We start from the raw sequence: 19,944 nt of genomic DNA on the forward strand, positions 1-19,944 counted from the left end.
TAGATCACAGAGAACAGACAATGAAGCTGAATTACTTTGCCCAACCAGTTTAAAGGGAAGTGATTCTCTGGGGAATCCAAAGAGCAGAGGAGGCAGGATCCAAGGTGCTGCTAGAAATGATCTCTCGAGGTCAGTGATACTCAGAGCTCAGTGGTTCAGGAGCCAAATTAGCGATCAGCATTATGCAAAAGAGTCACAGTTGCGTGAATCCATTGTTTCATTTACTATAGTACTATTCATACTTAAACACTACGATGGGAAATTATATAACTAACTACTATTTTCAAAGCAAAGTGACTGGCCAAGTATTATTTTATCAACTATAATCGGTTAACATAGTAAACACATCCTGACTGGTTAATAATTAAAATCACACAGTGTTTTAATATCACGTGTGGCAAAAAGTCGCAGGAGACACAGTAAAGAGCCACCTGCAGCTCGTGAGCCTCAGTCTGAGTATCGCTGTTCTAGGTTTTAAAGCCCAACCCCCTTAGTCCGTATAATTTGAAACATGGCCCAGAAACCTACTGAGACCCTGCTACACCTGCCAAAGGGACAGAGCAAAGATTTGTTGGTGTTAATAGCCATAGATAGTAAACCAACGTCTCTCATCGACTCAGACGTTTCCAAAGCTGTAAATTGAAAGCACTGGCTCCGCAAATGAAATCAAGGCCAGTGTTTAAACTTCTGCTTTCTAAGCAAAACTAGAAGCCAGATTTCTATCAATGGAAGGTGCAGTCCCACATCAGAGGGCAGAATTCATCATACCTTATTTCTTAGCCACCCTCACCCCTCCCAGTGCCACTCTCAGACTCTGTTCTGAAGCTATTCTAGCACAAGTACTGCCTATAAGTTACATGTTCACAAGGGCTGGTCAAAAATTTTCCATCAAGACTTATTTTTGGCAGAAAATTGGGTTTTCAACTGAACTAATGTTCATCGAAAGTGATGGCTTTCGTCAAAAAACGTTTGTTTTGTTGTAAAAACTAAAAATCAAACAGTATCTGGCAAAAAAATATATTCGAGTTTTTGAGGAAAAGTCAAAGTTCTCCACGCACAAAAATGTTTTTTTTTTTCCATTTGTCGTCAAAATTTTCTTCAGAGAAAGAAACAAATTCCAAACAGCTCTAATTTTTACCATCCTTTCATGAGAACTTATGCATGGAAGAAAGAGAGAGGCAACACGATACAGGTGGGAAAATTCATATCCTCACTGCAGCTCAGAAAATGCTAGTTAAGGAGCCAAATTAGCTTTTCTAATCCAATCGGTTTTATAGATCATGGGTGTGTTTGTGCGGAAGGATAAGTTTCAGGTTAACAATAATACTTTGCTCTCACGCCGTACTTTTCACCTGTGGATCTCAAAGCATTTTACTTTGGTGATTTAGCATCATTACCCTCATTTTATATGTGGGGAAACTGAGGCACAGAGAGGTGAGTAAGCCAATGACAGAGCCAGGTGTAGAACTCAGATTTCCTGACTCCCAGCCCCATGGTCTGCCCACTGCATCACAATGCCTATTAGAGAGCATCATGGAGGGTAGTGCTGAGAATTCTACCTTTTAGCCTAACCCCCAGTTAAAAAAAATAAAATCAAAATTCTAATACCAATATAATCAAGTGACATTTCATGGGCTCTCCTGATTTGACTATTATATTGGACCATTGTCCATTATATGCAAATAGTCAACATGTATGTTATTTCCCCTATTCCAAGGTGGGTTTTCTGGAGACTACCCCCGGTACTTCTTTTTCCCTTTTATCCTGAGGGCCAGGTAGCAGCCCCTCACTTTCTGATTAAGGAAGGCTGGACACTGCTCCTGCAGGATCCCTCCAGTGCAGCCTTGGGACTGCAAGGAATTTTCTTGCATAATGTCCCCAGCTCCTCTGCTGCCCTGGGATGGAGTGTCTCATGCCAGACCCTGAATCATGAAATGTTTGCAATGCAGATTAAGAAAGACTTATTTAAAACAGCAGAGATATTTCAAAATGCTGGCCGCAGCCTCCAGGCTTCATGGAATCACAAAAAAGATTATAAAGCTGTTTTGAGTGACTTCTTCGGAAAATAACTTTGTCTGAGGCCATCTCTGTTCTCACTAGCAAGCATGAGTGTTTTGCAAAGTGGCTGCCTAAATACTGCAGTCAAAATGTGGGGGTGAAGAGGAATCCCTGCCCAGATAATGAGTGGGACATAATAACAATGCAAAAGTTTAATTCCACAAGTCAATTTTGAATCACTGGGGAGGAGAGGGCTATGCAATCTAGCAGTTCCAGCAGAGAACTGAACTCCGACTCCTTCTTGTACCATCTACACACAACTGTTACTTTCATAGTGCAAACTGCACAGGTGTGGGGGCATAAAAGGCCTGTGATTTCTATCCCCCATGTCTTGTAAGTTCTATTCCTGGCTATTTTATTTATTTTTTAATAAATTAAAAAGGGGCGTTTCTAAATAAGTTAGATTTCTTTATTTAAATACATTTTTCTTGATAAAAAATTAAACCTATTTAAAATTAAATGTGAATTTATGACAACCTACTTTAAGGCCTAAACATTTAAAAATCATTTAAATTAAATTTAGATAAAAAAAAAGCAAACACTCAAGCAGCCCACATGCACTGCCAAAGTTTTAAAAAAAGTCAGCCCATGAACTAGGGGAAATCACTGGGAAAGAGTGGAACCAGAGTTTGCTGACGTGCTAAACAACCAGCTGTAGCCTGCAGTAGCCTTTTGACTGCTGGTACAGAGAGAATTTTCTTCATTTCAGTTTATTCAGCTAGTTTGTGCAAAGTTGAGAAACTGATTGGGAGTTGAAAAAGCAGGAAAGCTTGTTTTCCTTTTCCAATCTACGAATAAAAACAAAGTGTGAGAGGATGAGATCTACGGGTTCTAAATCTTGAAGGCCATGGCGATCAGTCATGATCAGTTCAGTTCACTAACTACAGATAATACTTCTTTTGTTTAATGAAGTTAATTTTAAATGCAAACATGTTTTGATATACTTACTTTCTTTGCTTATGTATTCAGCACAAATGTAGTTTTATTTAAATAATTTTTAAATGCCATTTTTGAGCATTTTTAATCAAATTCTAACTTCCATCCAAATGCAGTTTGTGACAAATTACAGTTTAAAAATTAATCATTGCCTACTAAATAAGAAATGCATCATTCACCATTTCCTAATGTAATTCAAAAAAAAATAAAAAATATGACATACATATGTTAAGGCATTATATTTACTTAAATAAATATAGTAGATCCTCCTGCTTAGCAAAAAGAATTACCAAACTATACCAACCCATAAGAAACAACCTTTCTTTAGGAAAAATAACCAAAAAGTACAAATGCAAAACAAGATTAAAATCAAAGTCTTAAACCAAGGTTTCCTGTTTCCTTATATAAATCATGATAAAAAAGGGTGATTTAAATCAATCCACCCTCTTGGTTCTATCACTTTGTGACAATAGGTGAGTAACTTAAGAGCTCTGTGATTCAGTTTACCCCTTAAAAAAAAAGTGTCTTCTTATTTTTATTTGTATGGTGGCAATTGCTTCCCCCTGGGGCAGTGGTAAGGATTCATTACTTAGTGTTTCTACAGCGTTTTGAAGTTAAGCTTTAACACACATGCAATGCTTGTTATGATATCAGGGCATGGCACATGTTGCCCGTATAGCCAAAATACCCATTACAAAATTATTTTAGCCCTGTACACGTTTCTGGCCTTCTTACTGATCGTGTGAAGCCAAGCTACTCCTCTGGCACAGAGGGCAATCACCTGCAAATACAGCTGCACTGTGCCGATACATGCAACAGCTAAAAAGGACCTCTTCTCTCTGCTCCACGAAGAACAGATTGCTTGGTTCCACCGAGTCTTGATAAGGTTTTGACGGCGGGCACTGGAGATGCTTGGGTCTTGTCTGCACTAGCAGTAAAATTTTTCAGCACCAGTGCAGGGGGAGCATCCACGGTCAGCAAAGGGTCAATTTCCTAAAGCAGACAGGAACTTTGTCCAGGGAAGCTGTTTTAGCACCTTGCCAGGAAAAAAAAACAAAAAGAAAAAAAAAACCCACCAGATCTAAGCCCAACCTGCTAAAGGGGTGCTAATATGGTATCCTTGGCCAAAGATACCAGGGGCCAAGGTAATAATTTACGGCTTTGTGACTGTCTGGCAGTGGATTGTATCACTCTGCCCTGTCTACATGAGGAAAATTCTGAGAAAATTTCCCCCCAATAGCAGCATCATTGATCGTCCTGGATACACTGTGTCACTTAGAACTGGTCTGAGCTAGGTTACGTGAGATGTGTTGACAGCGGTCGCAGCCGCGGGAGCCCTGTCTGCTTTCCCTAAGACCTGTTCAGTGGCATCACTGGGAACCAACAGTAGGATTCCCCTGCCCCCCCTGCACTAATGTGAGCTAAGTCCTAGACAGCTCAATGATCATCTGCCAGAGGGGAGGGAATCACAGGTGATCATTCACATGCAAGCTAAGGCCCTATTTGTACAAGGGCTAAAGAAAAATAATTCCTGCAGGGGGAAGAGCGATCGACAGTGCAAATGAATACCCTAGTTACACAAGTTTCTAATGCATCCATTGCAGGTAGGATCTCAAGGCAAATAATCCCTAATGTCCTTATAGGTATTAAAGGGTCCAAACATGGGGGAAAACATGCATCTTGTAAAATAGTTAGTAAGAAACTTGGGAAATGCAGTAGATCTAATATACTTGGACCTCAGCAAAGCATTGGACATAGTAGGAACTTAGCTAAATTAGAGAAGATGGGGATTAGTATAACAATGGCAAGGTGGGTCAGAAACCGGCTAAAGGGGAGAAGGCACTGGGTTTGTGCTGAAAGGTGAATTACCAGCCTGAAAGGAGGTTACTAGTGGAGTTCCTCACGGACTTGTCTTGGGAACCAATCTTATTCAGTACTTTTATTAATGACCTTGGCACAAAAAGTCAGCGTGCGCTCATGAAATTTGCTGATGATACAGAGGAGGATCAGAATATTACACTGGAAGATCTGGATGAGCTTGAAGATTGGTGTGACAGAAATGCAATACAATTCAACAGTACAAAGTGTAAAGTCACATACCTACAGTCTAAGCAGAAGAATTGTTGCTATAAGCTATGAGCTCATCAGTTGAGAGTGAAAGGAGGAGAGACCAACCTGCATGTTAGCGTTGATCATAGGATGACTATGAACCACCAATGTGATGCGTCTACGAAACAGCCTAGGTTTGCATTTGCTGTTATCAGGCGAGACATTTCTAGCAGAGATAGGGAAGTATTAATGCCATTGTACAAGCTACTGGTAGGACCTCATGTGGTAAACTGTATAATTCTAGCCTCCCATTTTGAAGAAAGAGGAGTTCAAACTGGAACAAGTGCAGAGAAGAGCTACTTAGATGATCAGGGGAATGGAGGGCCTCTCTTATGAGAGGAAACTGGAAGAGCTTGGTGGGTTTAGCTCAGCACAGTGAAGGCTGAGAGGGGATCCGATTGCCCTCTAGAACTAATACAGGTGGTAAACACCAGGGACAGTGAAGCTATTTAAGCTAAAGGACAATGTTGACGCAAGAACAAATGGGGATAAATTGGCCGTGAAAAAATTCAAGATGGAAAGTAGAAGGTTTCTAACCATCAGAGGACTAAAGTCCTGTAACAGCTGCCCAACAGAAGTTGTGGAGGCAAACAACTTAATTAGTTTTAAGAGCAAGCTGAACAAATTGATGAATGGGATTGTATGATAGGGTGGCTTGTGATGGTGGCTGACAAGGCTCGGCAGCCCTGAGGGTCCCTTCTGGTTCATGTCAGATATCCCTAAAATCTCATGCTTCAGGCAGTCACCTCCAGGTTCACCTGGGTGAGTCTCACTTAATCAATTCCCTGCCATTGGTGCACTTCAGTCCCTCACATTCTCTGCCTGTCATATAATAGTTCAGTCTCCTGTGAGCTGAAATACTTGGGTCTATTTCATTGTTGGGTTGAGTGCACGGGTGCTGGGCGGTGATATACAGGAAGTTGGACCGGATGATCTGGTCATCCCTTGTGGTCTTGAATTCTATGACTTGGCAGAGTAGGATAAGAAGATTTAATTACAGCATAGCAGAAGGCAGTTGATCTAGAGAGCTTGGTCAAGTCACGCCATTGCTCTGTGCCTCAGTTTCCACATCTGTAATGGGGACACTGGTAATGACACTGACCTCCTTTGCAAGGCACTTTGAGACTAACAGATGACAATCACTTTATAAGGGCTAGTTATGATCACAGAAAGGAAAAAAGGCCCTTTGCCAATTATTCTTTCTGGAGATACGTTGGTCTTTCTCTCATTCCCCCTTTCCAAGTCTGCTGAGGAGGATGATTTCCCCATTTGTTATATTGTCCTTAAGTCAAAGGGAGCTCTTTACAAACAAGTCACACAATGAGTGTGGGAACCATCAAATACAGATTCTGTTCTGAGATGGGTTTCATCCAGTCCTGACTCACTGTTATTAATGACAGGTTTCAGAGTAGCAGCCGTGTTAGTCTGTATTCGCAAAAAGAAAAGGAGTACTTGTGGCACCTTAGAGATTAACCAATTTATTTGAGCATAAGCTTTCATGAGCTACAGCTCACTTCATCGGATGTTATTAATATCACGAATAACTGATTATTTCAGAACGAAGATGGTCTCATTCAATAAAGACGCTTTGTTAGCCAAAAACTGAAGGCAAAGATTTGACTTAGCTGGCCCCATTGCTCATATTTAGCTCTTGAAATGAAGTGAATGGGGTGGGGAGGGAGGGGAAATCTAAGGTGTCAGCCAAACTCTACAAACCTCAAAACTATCACCTTCTTGCAAAGCAGCTGCTGCCATCGATGCAGGGGGATCTACCCATCACACACTCCTGTTACTCTAGAACCTCTGTTTAGGGGACCCCTAAAAAGAAAGCTAGGACTGCAAACACATTCCAGGGAACCACTCCATCTCTCCCCAAACTTGGATCATTCATTCTTCATGGACCAAATGATCTTGCAGACTTTGGTTGTTGATTAGTCAGCTGGAGAAGATTCACTTCATAATTTTTACCCTTTGTTGCTTAGGTCATAAAGAACAACCTCTGTATGAGAACTTTCACTTCTGCCCCACTCCCCCCTTCTCGCCTGTGAATATCTAGACACATTTAAGAGTGCAGTGTAACATAATTAGTATTCATTTTCAACACAGCATGTGGGCTGGCTTTATCAGGGAAACCTCTTGTGAGCCTCAAATGCAGCTGCTTCCCTCATCTGTGAAAGGTACAGAATGAAAACATGGTAACCTCAGACTCTTTTTAATCTCCAGCGCATCTCTCCCCTTTCGTCTTTTGACTGTGTTTCCTTCCCCCATTGCCATCTCTGAACCTCAACTGGGAGCAAATTGAACTCAGCATCTTTGGTCAGGTGAATCCAAAGAGCTGTTCCAATTCCTGCAGGCAAGTCAACATCAGTAGCAACCATCACCCAAGCTTGGGTATCACAGCTGTTCCTGAAGGCAGGAAGAGGGAGGAGGAGAATTAAATTGTGCATTTCCCTAGCCAAAGGGCCAGCCAATCCAAATGAAAAAGTTTCAATTTTATCTCAGTGACAAACAAGACTGACCAACTCCGAAAGAGAAAAATATATTAAGTTATACAATTTCCAGTATTCTTCAACCGCAGCCTAGGGTTAAACACAACTAACAACACTTTGTAAATTCTCGTGTGGGCAGAATATGCCATTGTGTTAGTCATGTTACAGCATGACTAAAAGTTCAAGTATACACATGCCACCACCATGTTTTAGGGTCAGAAGCTGGGAGGAGTCTGAATAGTGGCTCTTCCTTATCTCTGGATGGGGTTGTGAGCAGGATGGAGGTGGTTTTTCCCCGCCCAGTGGACTAGCAGAGAGCACACAGAGACTGGACTCAGCTAGTGGACCACTGCGCGTAGGGCCCAATCCCGCCCCCAGTGTAGCCAAAGAAAGTTTTATCACTTCAGTGGGAGCAGGATGAGGCCCCAGTAGAGCAATAGAACCCACAATTCCCTAATAAATTTGAGACCATCCTGAATATTAGAGGGTACCCAGAACTCAGCGGTTCCCCTGGGCAGTAAGTTTGATGGATCTTGAAGATTACCTTCCTTGTAAACAGAACCAGATCCTATTTTCAGCTGCAAGATAATAAAGACCAATGAAATAAAACGGAGGGAAAAATCAAAATGCACCAATACAAAATGGGGAATAACGGGGGAGGCAGCAGTACTGGGGGTCACAGACTGAATCTAAACCAACAGTGTGCCGGTATTGTGAAAAAGGCAAAGGTCACTCTGGGATGTGTTGTCACATGTAAGACAGGGGAGGTAACTGTCTCACTCTGATCAGCAGTGGTGGGCCCTCAGCTGGGGTACGGCATCCAGTTTTGGGCACCACACTATAAGCAAGATGTGAACAAGTTGAAGAGTCCAGAGGAGAGCAACAAAAATGCTAAATGGTTTAGAAAACCTGCCCTAGAAGGAAAGGTTGAAGGAACTGGGCATGTTTAATCTAGAGAAGAGAAAGCTGAGGGAGGACATAACTGTCTTCAAATACGTTAGAGGTTGTCAAAGAGGACAGCAATCAACTGTTCTCCATGTCCACCAAGAGCAGGACAAGCAGTTATGGGTTTAATCTGCAGCAAGGGAGATTTAGGTTGGTATGACACAGAGGTGCACTATTCTGTGTCAGCAACTCCTCAGGCCTGACATACTCACTCACACACTGTCATCACAATATATACCCACAAGGTGGCATGCAATACATCACTGGAAAACTAATAACTCACTGATCATTTTTCAGAGTAACAGCCGTGTTAGGCTGTATTCGCAAAAAGAAAAGGAGGACTTGTGGCACCTTAGAGACTAACCAATTTATTTGAGCATGAGCTTTCGTGAGCTACAGCTCACTTCATCGGATGCATACTGTTGAAGTGAGCTGTAGCTCACGAAAGCTTATGCTCAAATAAATTGGTTAGTCTCTAAGGTGCCACAAGTCCTCCTTTTCTTTTCACTGACCATTAATATTCTTGTGTGGTGTATGTAGATACAAAGAGTTATGGATATGTGCTAGAATTATGGTCTTAAAATGTGCTTGGCAAGAGATGCTTAAGCCCAGTGAGCCTTAGACAAAGGGAGATGTATTTGCTTGTCTTGTACATCAGGCGAAGACAAAGATGATACATCTATATAAAAAGGTAAACAAAGCCCTCAGTCTAGGGAGTGAGGGAGATAGCCTCTTAATTATAAAGACAGAGATTTGTACCCCACACAATAAACAACGGAATCAACGGACGCTACTATAAAAGTGTATCCAGTAAGATCTTTTATGATAGCCTGTAGCCTGCTGGTGGTTAAGATCATGGTGCAACGTATGCATTAACGCTACATGAGGAATTACGGAATCTCACTGACGTTATGCTTTAAAGTCTGTAACCAACACAGGGAGAAACAGATTTTCTCCCAGTGAGAAGGGAAGGCAGCTGTCTACCTCTCTCCAATGTAAATTAAGCATTGTGGAATCAAAACAATGGAAGCCCCATTTACATACAAATCAGCAGGAAGATGGGAGGTACAGCAGGAGACCTTCCTGCTTCTTGAAACAGGATCAATGAATTTTGAGAAGACAGCCTGGTATCTGCATCCCCCCTCCCCACCAGGCAGGAGAGGCAGGGCTGACTTTTCAAAGAAGAAATTTCTGAGGTTTACTGGACTCCAACTGGACAACTCCCCATAGTTGTCCCTCACTTGGAGGATTCAAGGGGCCAGAGCTCTTGAAATCACAGAACGCTGCGTCCTTCAACCAGGGAGGCTGAACTTAGGCAAAGATTGTAACTCGCTAAAATTAAGTTTTAATCTTATAAGCGTATTTTTGCTTTTGTTTCTTTGTAACCCCTTCTGTCTTTACTCCTAAGGTTCGGTATCACTTAAACTTTCTGTTTAATAAATTTGTTCTACTTTTACTGTAAACCAGTTCAGGGCTGTGATTCAAATAAGAGCGCGTTTGTCAAGCCCCAGTTAAATTAATGAGCTGCAGCGTATTATCTCTTTAAAGTAGCAATGAACATAATAACCTCTGAGAGTGTTCAGTGACAGGGCTGGGCACTGCAGGAAGATGGCTCTGGGGAACTCGGGAGTCAGGCTTCAGTGTCTCTTACCTGCAAGACAAGGACTGGACTGGCCCAGTCCTGAAGGGTTTGCTGGCAAGACAGACAAGCTGATGTGTCAGAAGCTGCCACACAGTTTAACAGCAGCAAAACCCTCCATCACTGAAGCAGAGAGGGGTAAGGTGGTGACTCAGTTCTAGGAACCCCAGCAGCCTGTCACACTGTCAGCTGGTTTGAAGGAAATTCGGGAGGAGGCGCTGTGGGGTGACTCCGCAAACAATAAGTGGGTGGTGGAAGCCAGGGCGGGACCTACAGGCTTGTATGCAGGCTGTTGATGTCTGGGCTGTGAGTCACAGCAGCATAGCATTTAAGGCACCCAGAGTTGCAGGTCAAGGGGTGACAGAGCCCCTTTCTGGTCTGGGTTGAGCCCCAAAGCCTCACAGTTGGATATTAGGACAAACTCTGTAGCAATGAGGATAATTAAGCCCTGACACAGATTACTGCAGCAGGGTTAGGCTAACCCTAACCCTCAGCAGGAACCCCTTCTACTGGAGGTTCAGAACAGATTAGACCAGTGGTTCCCAAACTGGGGTTTGTGAATCCCTGGGGGTTCACAGAAAAAAATTCCCTAATGGCAGAAAGAGCTGTCTCTAGGGTCCCTGGGAAGCCAGTAGCCCAGAGCTTTGGGGACTTCCAAGAGCTAAGCAGATCAAAGCAAGCATATCTATCACACTGAGGAGATTGAAACTTCAAGCTTCCGTATACGAAATGGAAAGGGAGGTGGATATTTTCTGCTGCTTTTAAAATTAAATGGGCGGCTGGTGTTGTTTTTAAATTATTATGAAGAACAAGTTGAAGCTTTGTTGTAATGTGGGTTGTTTGCCTGGACTGCTCAAGACCTGAATGCTTGTGTAGGAGAACTCTGAGTTGGCTTCTTACATCCCTTCCTGCTGTTCCACATCTGATACTCCTTGATGAAACATAGGAGCCAGAAGCACCAGTAAGGGGGGGTGATGAGGGTCACATGCTGCCCCCCCCATCAGCACGCCCCCCCCACAGGTCCCTCCCCTTTTTTCCCCAGCAGGGCCCCCCCACATTTCTGGCAGTGCCCTCCCAGGCCCTGGGGTACACAGGGGCTTTGCCTCTACAGCCTGTTTTTTCTACTGGCACCTCTGATAGGAGCCTTGTCTTCTAACAGGCTTAATCAAAAGTGATACAAGCTCCACAAGTGAGATCTTGGAAGAGTGTTGCCGTTTTCATAATGTAATAAAAATATGGTGATGATAAATCATAATGAATAAATAGTGTGTAATAAGCATGTCATAAAAACACATTTTATATTTCCAGGATTACTGCTTTTATAATTTATGCTGAGGTCAGGGAGAAAATCCTTGGAAATATTCATTTTTAGGAGGGGGTTCACCAGACTTGACATTTTCGTGAAAAGGGTTCGCGGATTGTTAAAGTTTGGGAACCACTGGATTAGACAAACACCTGTCGGGGTGGTCTAGATTTATTTAATCCTGCCTCTGCTGGGAGAGGGGAGGGGGGGACAGTGGCAGGGGATGGACTAGCGAACCCTTCCGGACCCACATTTCTATGACTCTTTGAAAACGAGCACATCTTCTGCCTGGGAACACTGAGCCCTTTGGATATCAGGTGGATAATACGTTTTTTCGAGAGCATCTAGGTTTGTTCCTCGCCTTCACTCTTCCAATGCCAGCAGGCCCGTGAGCTATCCCAGTGGAAGCGAGGCTCCTTCCCGAGGTAGAGCAGATCTCAAGGGGTTATGCTGCATTTGCGTCTTGCGCTGACTAAACTCATTAGTTAACATTCATTTGAGCTCACAGAAAAAAAAAAGTGTGGTGGTGAATCAGGGAGATGAGAAATCAGTTTGCTACAGATGAGTAGTACATCAGAACGAAAAGTATATTACAGTAAAAAAAATACAAAAAATGATCATCTACCAGCACTAGCTGCTCTGGAACTGACTACAGAACCGTTCCAGCAACACAACTGCCTCCTTCTTGGGCTCCTACCCAAAGGCTGAGAACACCGAAAAGAATCCTGCCCAAGCCTACGAGTGCAACCAGATAAACTTCATCTGTCTCATGGGGCATGTGGAAAAAAAGATCAATAATAACTGTTAACTGGATGTAAACTAAAGACCAGAAAAACAATTTAAAATATAAATAGGCTATGAACTGCCAGACACTAAACAGGAGCATATGAATTCCAGTGGTGCCTCAGGCTGCCAGCAAGAGTCATCACACAGAAACACAGTAAAAAGACTATCTTTGGACCAAAGCAACCATAAGCTCTGTGACTCCAGGTTTTAACAGGCATGGGATAAGTAATGGCTGGGACCTAAGTCTGAATATTGATACTGAATATTAGAAAAGCAAATGCACTCTCTCTCTTGCAATAAAATAATCATTGTGCACTGATATAGCACCTTCCCCCCCCCAATCAGACTGCAGACCATCAGGCCAATCCTGCAATCCTTAGGTGAGTAGCCCTAAAAATTGCCCAGGTGAGTAGGGATTGTAGGATCAGGACCTATATGTATAGGAATCACTCCACCTTAAGGATGGGAGCCAGATCACCATGGTACAGTAAGTTGTGTGAGTGTGGGAGGGGAAATTACAGCTCAGGGCCACAGGGCAAACCCCTACTTTTATCAAAAGGGCCCTGAGGATCTGCTAACATCAGTGCACAATAGGCAGGAATAAGTGTTCTTAAAGGTCTGATCCAGAAGGCCCACAGGCTTTAGATCTGGCTTTGATCTCTCTTTAAAGATCTCCAGGTCCACAAAGTTCTGCTGAAACATTTTGCCGTAATTTGCAATGACAGGCACAGCATACATACAAATGACTCATTCACATGGGACTGTTTGGGTTTCGCTAATATTTCCATTGGCAGGGGAAAATCATTAGGAGGTCAACTTGGGGCCCTCATTCCTGCAATGCAATCACCCATAGGCTTGACTTCACCCAGGCAAAGCGGTGCATAGCCTCCATGATCTTACTCCCATGCATGACACACATTTATAAGTGTGCACAGGATGAGGGCAATTGTTGGGAATTGCACCAAGCGAACCCTGTACCCAGATACCTGTTATCCCATTATAACATGGTACCCAGGACCAATATTAACTGAGCAGAGAGTCTAGGTCTCCTGGGCTGAAATCAAGAGCTTTAACAGTCTGAAACCACGGATCAGTTGGGGGGGGCAGAGACACAGATGATATCTTTTTGAATTTCATTCAATGCAGAAGCCACATCCCATTCATGAATAAGTTACTGCAGAAAGGGGATGGATGGTCCAATGAAGGAGCAGTTTTCTTTTTACACTTTGGGGAGATCTAAGTCAAGCCCGAGTTTCTCAGCTTGCAACCGAGCCTGGGCCAGACAGATTCCCCACAATCTCCGGGTACGTGGCAAGGCTTCTTGGGACGGCATAAGGAGGACCCGGGGTGAGCTTGCTTCCCCCAGAACATCGGGTGCCAGCTGACGAGCCAAGGGCGTCTGTGGTTTGAAGTTAATAACGCAAGAAGCCAACCGATAAATAAATCCGGATCCTTTGCTCTTGTCTGCCAGCTCTCCGGGGCAGGCATCAGGCCGCTCCGGGGCGGGCCCCCCCACGCTTCCCGCCCGTCCGTAGCACCTTCCTCTCCAACGGGGAGACCCCACCCCACCCCGGGGCGTGATCCCCCTGGGGAAGCAGCCCTGTGAGTTGCCCCCAGCTTTTCTGAGCCTATAGGCGCGCTGGGTCCCCCGTGCCCCCCGGCCCAGCGCTATTGGTGCGGGGGAGACCGGAATCCCCCAGCTCCAGCTGCTTCCCTCCGGGCTGAGCCCGGCTGCCCCCCACCCGCCCCGGAGCCACGCGCCCCCCCGGCACAGCCCCACGCCCGGCAGGAGCCCCGGGGCAGCTACCCTACCTGCGGGGGCGCCGCCTGGGTCCCCCGGAGAAGCAGCAGGAGCAGCAGCAGCCCCCGGGCAGCCATCGGCCCCGCTCCGCGCAGCGGCAGCCGCAGGAAGGTCCTAGAGCATCCGCGCGCGGGACTCCCGCATCCCGGGCAGGGCTCCCCGCTGGCCTGGACCGCGCCGAGCACCTGGTCCCTGGAGCGAGCCCCGCGTCCTTGCAGGCGCCGGCAGCGACTTTCTAGCTCGAGCCGCGGGGGCGGCAGAATCCGAAACCCCGAAATCACACCGAGAAAAGGGGGTTGACACAGCGTGTCACTAGCCCGGCCCCCTCCAGCCCTGCTCCCCGGGGCTACCCCCCGCGCGGCGGAGTCAGAGCCTGGGCTCACCCAGCATGCAAATTGCAGCCGCTAGGAAGCCTACGGGTTTCACCCCTTTGCCCGAAAACAACGGGCTCGGATGGGTCCGTTTCTCTCCCTTTCCCCGTCCCTGGCAGCAGGGAGCGGGAACAAAGAACCGCGGAGCCCGCCCGCAGCCCCTCCTCTCTGCCCCGGGCTGGGCGAGTCTGAGTCCCCCGCAAACTCCTGCTCCAGCCGCTCTCTGCCAGCCTGGAGCGAGGCTCCCGCAAGAGCGTGTGGACGCGTTTTCCTCTGGCTCCAAGGGGAGCGAGCTCACACCCGCCTGGGAGAGTCTGGGAGAGACCCGTCCTTCCCCCCGGGGCTTAACAGGGCTCGGGCTTGATTTTACAGCCAGCCCCGGCCAACGCCCTCGCTTTCAGCCGGCTTGGGAGCAGGTCTAGCTTTCAGCACGGCTGGTCCCATTGCCTGCAGCGCGGGGTTAGCTCTTAGCCCAAAGGGAATGTCAGGCAGGCCCCTCGCTGTTAGGCTCTGCATGAAATCTCTTCTGCAGCCCCCCACCCCCGACGACAACAAGAAGTCTGGTAAAAACAGCCTCCTGCCAAAGAGCAGGACAGGCAAAAACCCTGAGCCAGGCAGTAAAGTCCTGAGAAGCTGCATTTTCATGACGATGCTTTTTTCCTTTTCATGTGTGTAAATTTCTGCTGAGCAAAAGGTCATCACAGAATGAGTGGAGGGTAATTCGCTGCTTGAACCCAGGTGTGCAACAAGCCCACTTAAACCAGCCCTGTAATTACCCCACATTTCACTCTCCTGCAGCAGCAAAGTTCATTATGCAAAATGATAGCACTTTCACTGAAATGGCTTTTGGAGTCCTTATTTAACTCCCCCCACCCGCCCCCGGGGGGGGCGCTATTCAAGAGTCACCCCCCCCCCTCCACAATCACATAAGTGCCTACTTAACTGTACACACCTGAGTCATGCCCTTGGACAAGTGGACTCAGGTGTGTTCGCAAGATGGGGCCCTTCCTTGTCAGATGAGTCTGCCGCTATTTTTAAAAGCAATGGTTTACATTTAAAGATGCCGTCTAATGCTTTCAATGGAACACCCATTTATTCCCAGATCTCCACACAAACTGAAACCTAAAATAAACATAGGCCCCTAATTTTCAGAGGTGACCTTGAGCACTGCATGGTAGAGGTCACTGTTCCATACCAGCATCTTATCCAGTTGAGCAAATATGTCCTGGCTTCAGTCTCAATTATAAACGTACAGAACACAAACTGGCTGTGGGTAGCAGGTGTTGGAGGTTTGGGGACAGCTGAGTGGTTGGGTGGGATGGTGTGTGTGTGTGTATTGGGCTGTTAAAATCACTGGCCGGAAATTTATTTAAACATTATGGTAGGTTGCATGGTTTTCTTGGTTCATAGATTGTAATTTGAAATAACAGCCCCTAGAATCAAGGTTGCTGGGCTGGGTTATTTTTGGTTTTGTTTTGAACTTGAATCAACATAAATACAACAGCAGAATTTGGGGATAGGATGTGTGTTTTATTAGGACAGGCACCAACATGGGATTGCCTCTGCTTAACTTTACCTACATGAGTGGTCTTATTGAAGTAAGCGTAGGTAGGTAACGGAAGGGCCCCCAAGACCACAGTACTTGGATGCTCAGAGAACAGGTGTCTAATGTCAGGCAAGTGCTTAAGTCTTTCCAAGATCAGAGATGTGGAGTTAAATCAAATCAAATCTTCATTGAATGTGATGTGTCAGTGTGAAAAAAAACCCCTGAAATGGTCACCGACCACTGTTCTTGTCTATTGTGTGAGGTAGGTTCTGCATTAAATAATACCATTCTCAGAGTGGGTATTCCAGTCCTCGTGTTTTAAATAAACACATTTGATTCAGACTGTGTGTGTTTTGATTCTATTCAAGTGAATTACCAGGGACTTTCTGAAAGGAGCCATACCAGGAACTTCAACACCCACCTCTGCTTCAGCAAAATAAAATTATTTTTCTCAAAATGTTCCATTCATTTCCTAGAAAATAATCCCCTGCACTGAAGATAAAAACAGATGTTAAGGACAAATTGTTTCTCCAGTTCCCAGTTCTCCAGAAGGCATTTTAATCCAACAGGCAGAAAGAGAAAATCGTTGGTAGCACAATGTATTATGGTTTATAGTACCCATCTACTTGTATATGTCCCTCTATTTAAACACTTATTAAAATGTGCATTTGCCGATAAATAGTCCTTTGAACTCAATGGTACTACACGCAGGTGCAAAGTTAAGGCTTGGCTACACTTGCAGAGGGAGAGCGCTTTGAGTTAAACCAGCCTTCGGTGAGCGCAGTAGGGAAAGCGCTGCAGTGTGTTCCCACTGGCAGCTGCAAGCGCACTGGCGTGGCTGCATTTGGAACACTTGCAGCGGCATCGGGAGCGGTGCATTATGGGCAGCTATCCCACAGAGCCCCTCTTCCCATTCTGGTGCTGTGGCTTGTGGGAAGGGGGCGGGGCATTCGGGTTCCTGTCCCAATGCCCCATGATGCATTGCGTCGCATCCCAGCAATCCCTGTGATTCTGTCCACATTTGGTGCCATCTTTCAACGTTTTTTGTACTGCACGCTCTGTCTTCTCTTTCGGTCCGCAGGAATGGATCCTGAACTTGTGAGGAAAATGCTGATGGGTCGACAAATTGCAGTCGAGTTACTCCTTAAGCTACAAACTGACAGTGAGGACTCCGACGACGTTATTGACTCGAGTAACCCCTACGACACAAGATTGCTTGTGGCATTCATGGATATGCTCACCACAGTGGAACGCCACTTTGGGGCTCGGGAAACAAGCACTGAGTGGTGGGATCACATCGTCGTGCAAGTCTGGGATGATGAGCAGCGGCTGCAGAACTTTCGCATGAGGAAAGCTACTTTCATGGGACTGTGTGCTGAGCTCACCCCCACCCTGCGGCGCAAGGACATGAGACTGAGAGCTGCCCTGAGGGTGGAGAAGCGGGTGGCTATTGCAATCTGGCAGCTGGCAACTCCAGACAGCTACCGATCGGTCGCTAACCAGTTTGGAGTGGGAAAGTCGACCGTTGGACTCATGTTGATGCAAGTTTGCAGGGCCGTTAATCGCATCCTGCTCAGAAGAACCATGACTCTGGGCAACGTGCGTGACATTGTGGCTGGCTTTGCACAAATGGGTTTCCCTAACTGGGGAGGGGCAATAGATGGGACGCATATTCCAGTTCTGGCACCAGACCACCTAGCTTCCGAGTACATAAATCGGAAGGGGTATTTCTCTATAGTTCTCCAGGCGCTTGTGGATCGTCATGGGCATTTCATGGATATTAACGCAGGCTGGTCCAGAAAGGTGCATGACGCATGCATCTTTCAGAACACTAGCCTGTTCAGGAAGCTGCAAGCTGGGACTTTCTTCCCAGACCAGAAGATCACTGTAGGGGAAGTTGAAATGCCCATTGTGATCCTTGGAGACCCAGCTTCCCCTTTAATGTCGTGGCTCATGAAACCCTACACAGGGAGCCTTGACAGCAGCAAGGAGCGGTTCAAACAGGCTGAGTTGGTGCAGAATGACTGTTGAGTGTGCTTTTGGCCATTTAAAGAGCCGCTGGTGCTGTCTGTATGGGAAGCTGGACCTGGATGATGACAACATCCTCACAGTTATAGCCACGTGCTCTACCCTCCATAACATTCGTGAAGGGAAGGGTGAAAGCTTCACTCAGGCATGGACCTCAGAGGTTCAACACCTGGAGGCTGAATTTGAACAGCCAGAGACCAGGGCTATTAGAGGGGCCCAGTGCGGGGCTGTAAGGATTAGGGATGCCTTTGAGGGAGCAATTCGATGCTGAAAGCCACCAGTAATGTCTGGTGCCCTGCACGGGAGTGAAGTGCAGTGGTTCCAATGCTAGTAGGCATCTGTGTTTGCTACGTATGATGCACTGACTTGCAGTGCCTGTTGCTTTCCTGGGCTACGGTATCTTTTACTTAATGCAATAAAAGAATGTTTTCAAAGTAAAAAAATTCATTTATTGAAAAGAAACAGAACTGCTGGGGAAACAGAAAGGGCATGTTGTGGGAGGAGGGAAGGGGGCAGGGTGGGGAATGGGACAATCACAGATTTGCGTAAGTCCTGTTATCATATTCAGCTTTCCTGGCTGGAGTGCCGCGCAATGAGTGCTGCACTTCAGGATGGCTATGCTGCATGGTGATGGGGGTTGAGGGCAGTGGGTAAGGGTTGTAGTTTGCAAGGCTGGGTGGTGAAGCTACAGGTGTTGGAGGCAGCTGGTGGCAATAAGAAACCAGATGTTGGGGGAAGTGGGCTGGTGGTGACATGGGAAAGAGTTTTGGGACAAGGGCTGCGGGGGGAGGGGGAGGCAGGTGCTACGAGCACCTGCATCGAGTCCACTTGGTGCTCCATAATGCTTATGAGCCGCTCCGTGCTTTGGTGTCGGCAATCCACATTCTGCTGGTGGAGCCTCCTTTTAGTCTCCCGCCACTCCTGTACTTTTTGATTTTCAGTAAGGGACTGCTGCATGACTTCATGCAGCAGGTCCTCTTTGGTTCTTCGCTGCCGCTTCCTGATTCTTTGCAGTCTTTTGGCCATTGATAACAGGGACGGCTGCAATCTCAAGGTTGCATCTGTAAAGCCAAAATGCAACACTTAACAGAGGCAGCATTGTTCACACCAGACAGAGCAATGATTCTGCCATACTTAAAGACAAGCACAGTGCACACAATTGCAGAAAGTGCCCGTCCCAAAGCGAACGCACATAACCCACAGGAGCCCCAAAATGATAAGTAAGCACAGGGGCAAGGGGGACTGATTGTTTCAGGGCTGGACAGCTTCCTCCTCCCAAACATGGATGAGGTCCAGTACCTCGCCATTGCTCCATACTGGGGATCGCCTGGCTCCTGGAGGCATGGGCACCTGGAAAGATTCGCTGAGAGCACGCCACGCCTAGCTGAGCAAACAGGAAGGGGAATTTCAAAATTTCCAGAGAATTTAAAGGGCGGGTCTGACGGTTGGTCACCTGAGGGCAGGGCAGCAGAGTTCAAAGCGATGACCAGAGTGGCTAGCACAGGCATTGTGGGACACTTCTGGAGGCCGATCAGAGCGCATGAAGAGCCCAGGGCACCCACACTGGCACCGTGGCACTCCAGCGGGGTTGCAGCAAGCCTTATGCTTCCCGTAGAGGAGGATTACCAGGGGCGCTCCAGCCATGGAGTCTGGGTAATCTACGTGCCTTGCCAGTGTGGGACACCTCAAGAGTTAGGGTGCCCGGGGCTGATTTAATGCGCTCTGATTTGCAAATGTAGGCAAGGCCTTACTTAAATGTGTAAGGATTTTCAGGTGGACAGCTTTGTTAATTACCAATGCTATTAGCGCAGTGCCAAGGTCAATATTTTGGCAGAAGTATGAGAGAGAAAATAATTGAGAAAAGAGGCATCATTCTTAAACACTGACAAATGGAAACAAGGGAGCATTCTATCAAAGGAGACAGTTTAAAATA

General features: G+C 46.2%; 1 protein-coding gene across 1 annotated transcript in view; it reads right to left on the reverse strand.

The window, feature by feature from the left end:
* The window catches only part of TNFRSF8 (TNF receptor superfamily member 8), a 39,190-nt gene extending 24,314 nt beyond the window's left edge, over positions 1 to 14,876 (reverse strand). Inside the window, exon 1 of the mRNA XM_048825088.2 lies at positions 14,078 to 14,876. Within this exon, the coding sequence (XP_048681045.2) occupies positions 14,078 to 14,143 (66 nt within the window). The 5' untranslated portion in view covers positions 14,144 to 14,876. The remainder of the gene's footprint in view (positions 1 to 14,077) is intronic.
* Between the last annotated feature and the right edge of the window lie 5,068 nt (positions 14,877 to 19,944).

This window comes from Caretta caretta, chromosome 18 (assembly GCF_965140235.1).
Source record: "Caretta caretta isolate rCarCar2 chromosome 18, rCarCar1.hap1, whole genome shotgun sequence".
NCBI lineage: Eukaryota > Metazoa > Chordata > Testudines > Cheloniidae > Caretta > Caretta caretta.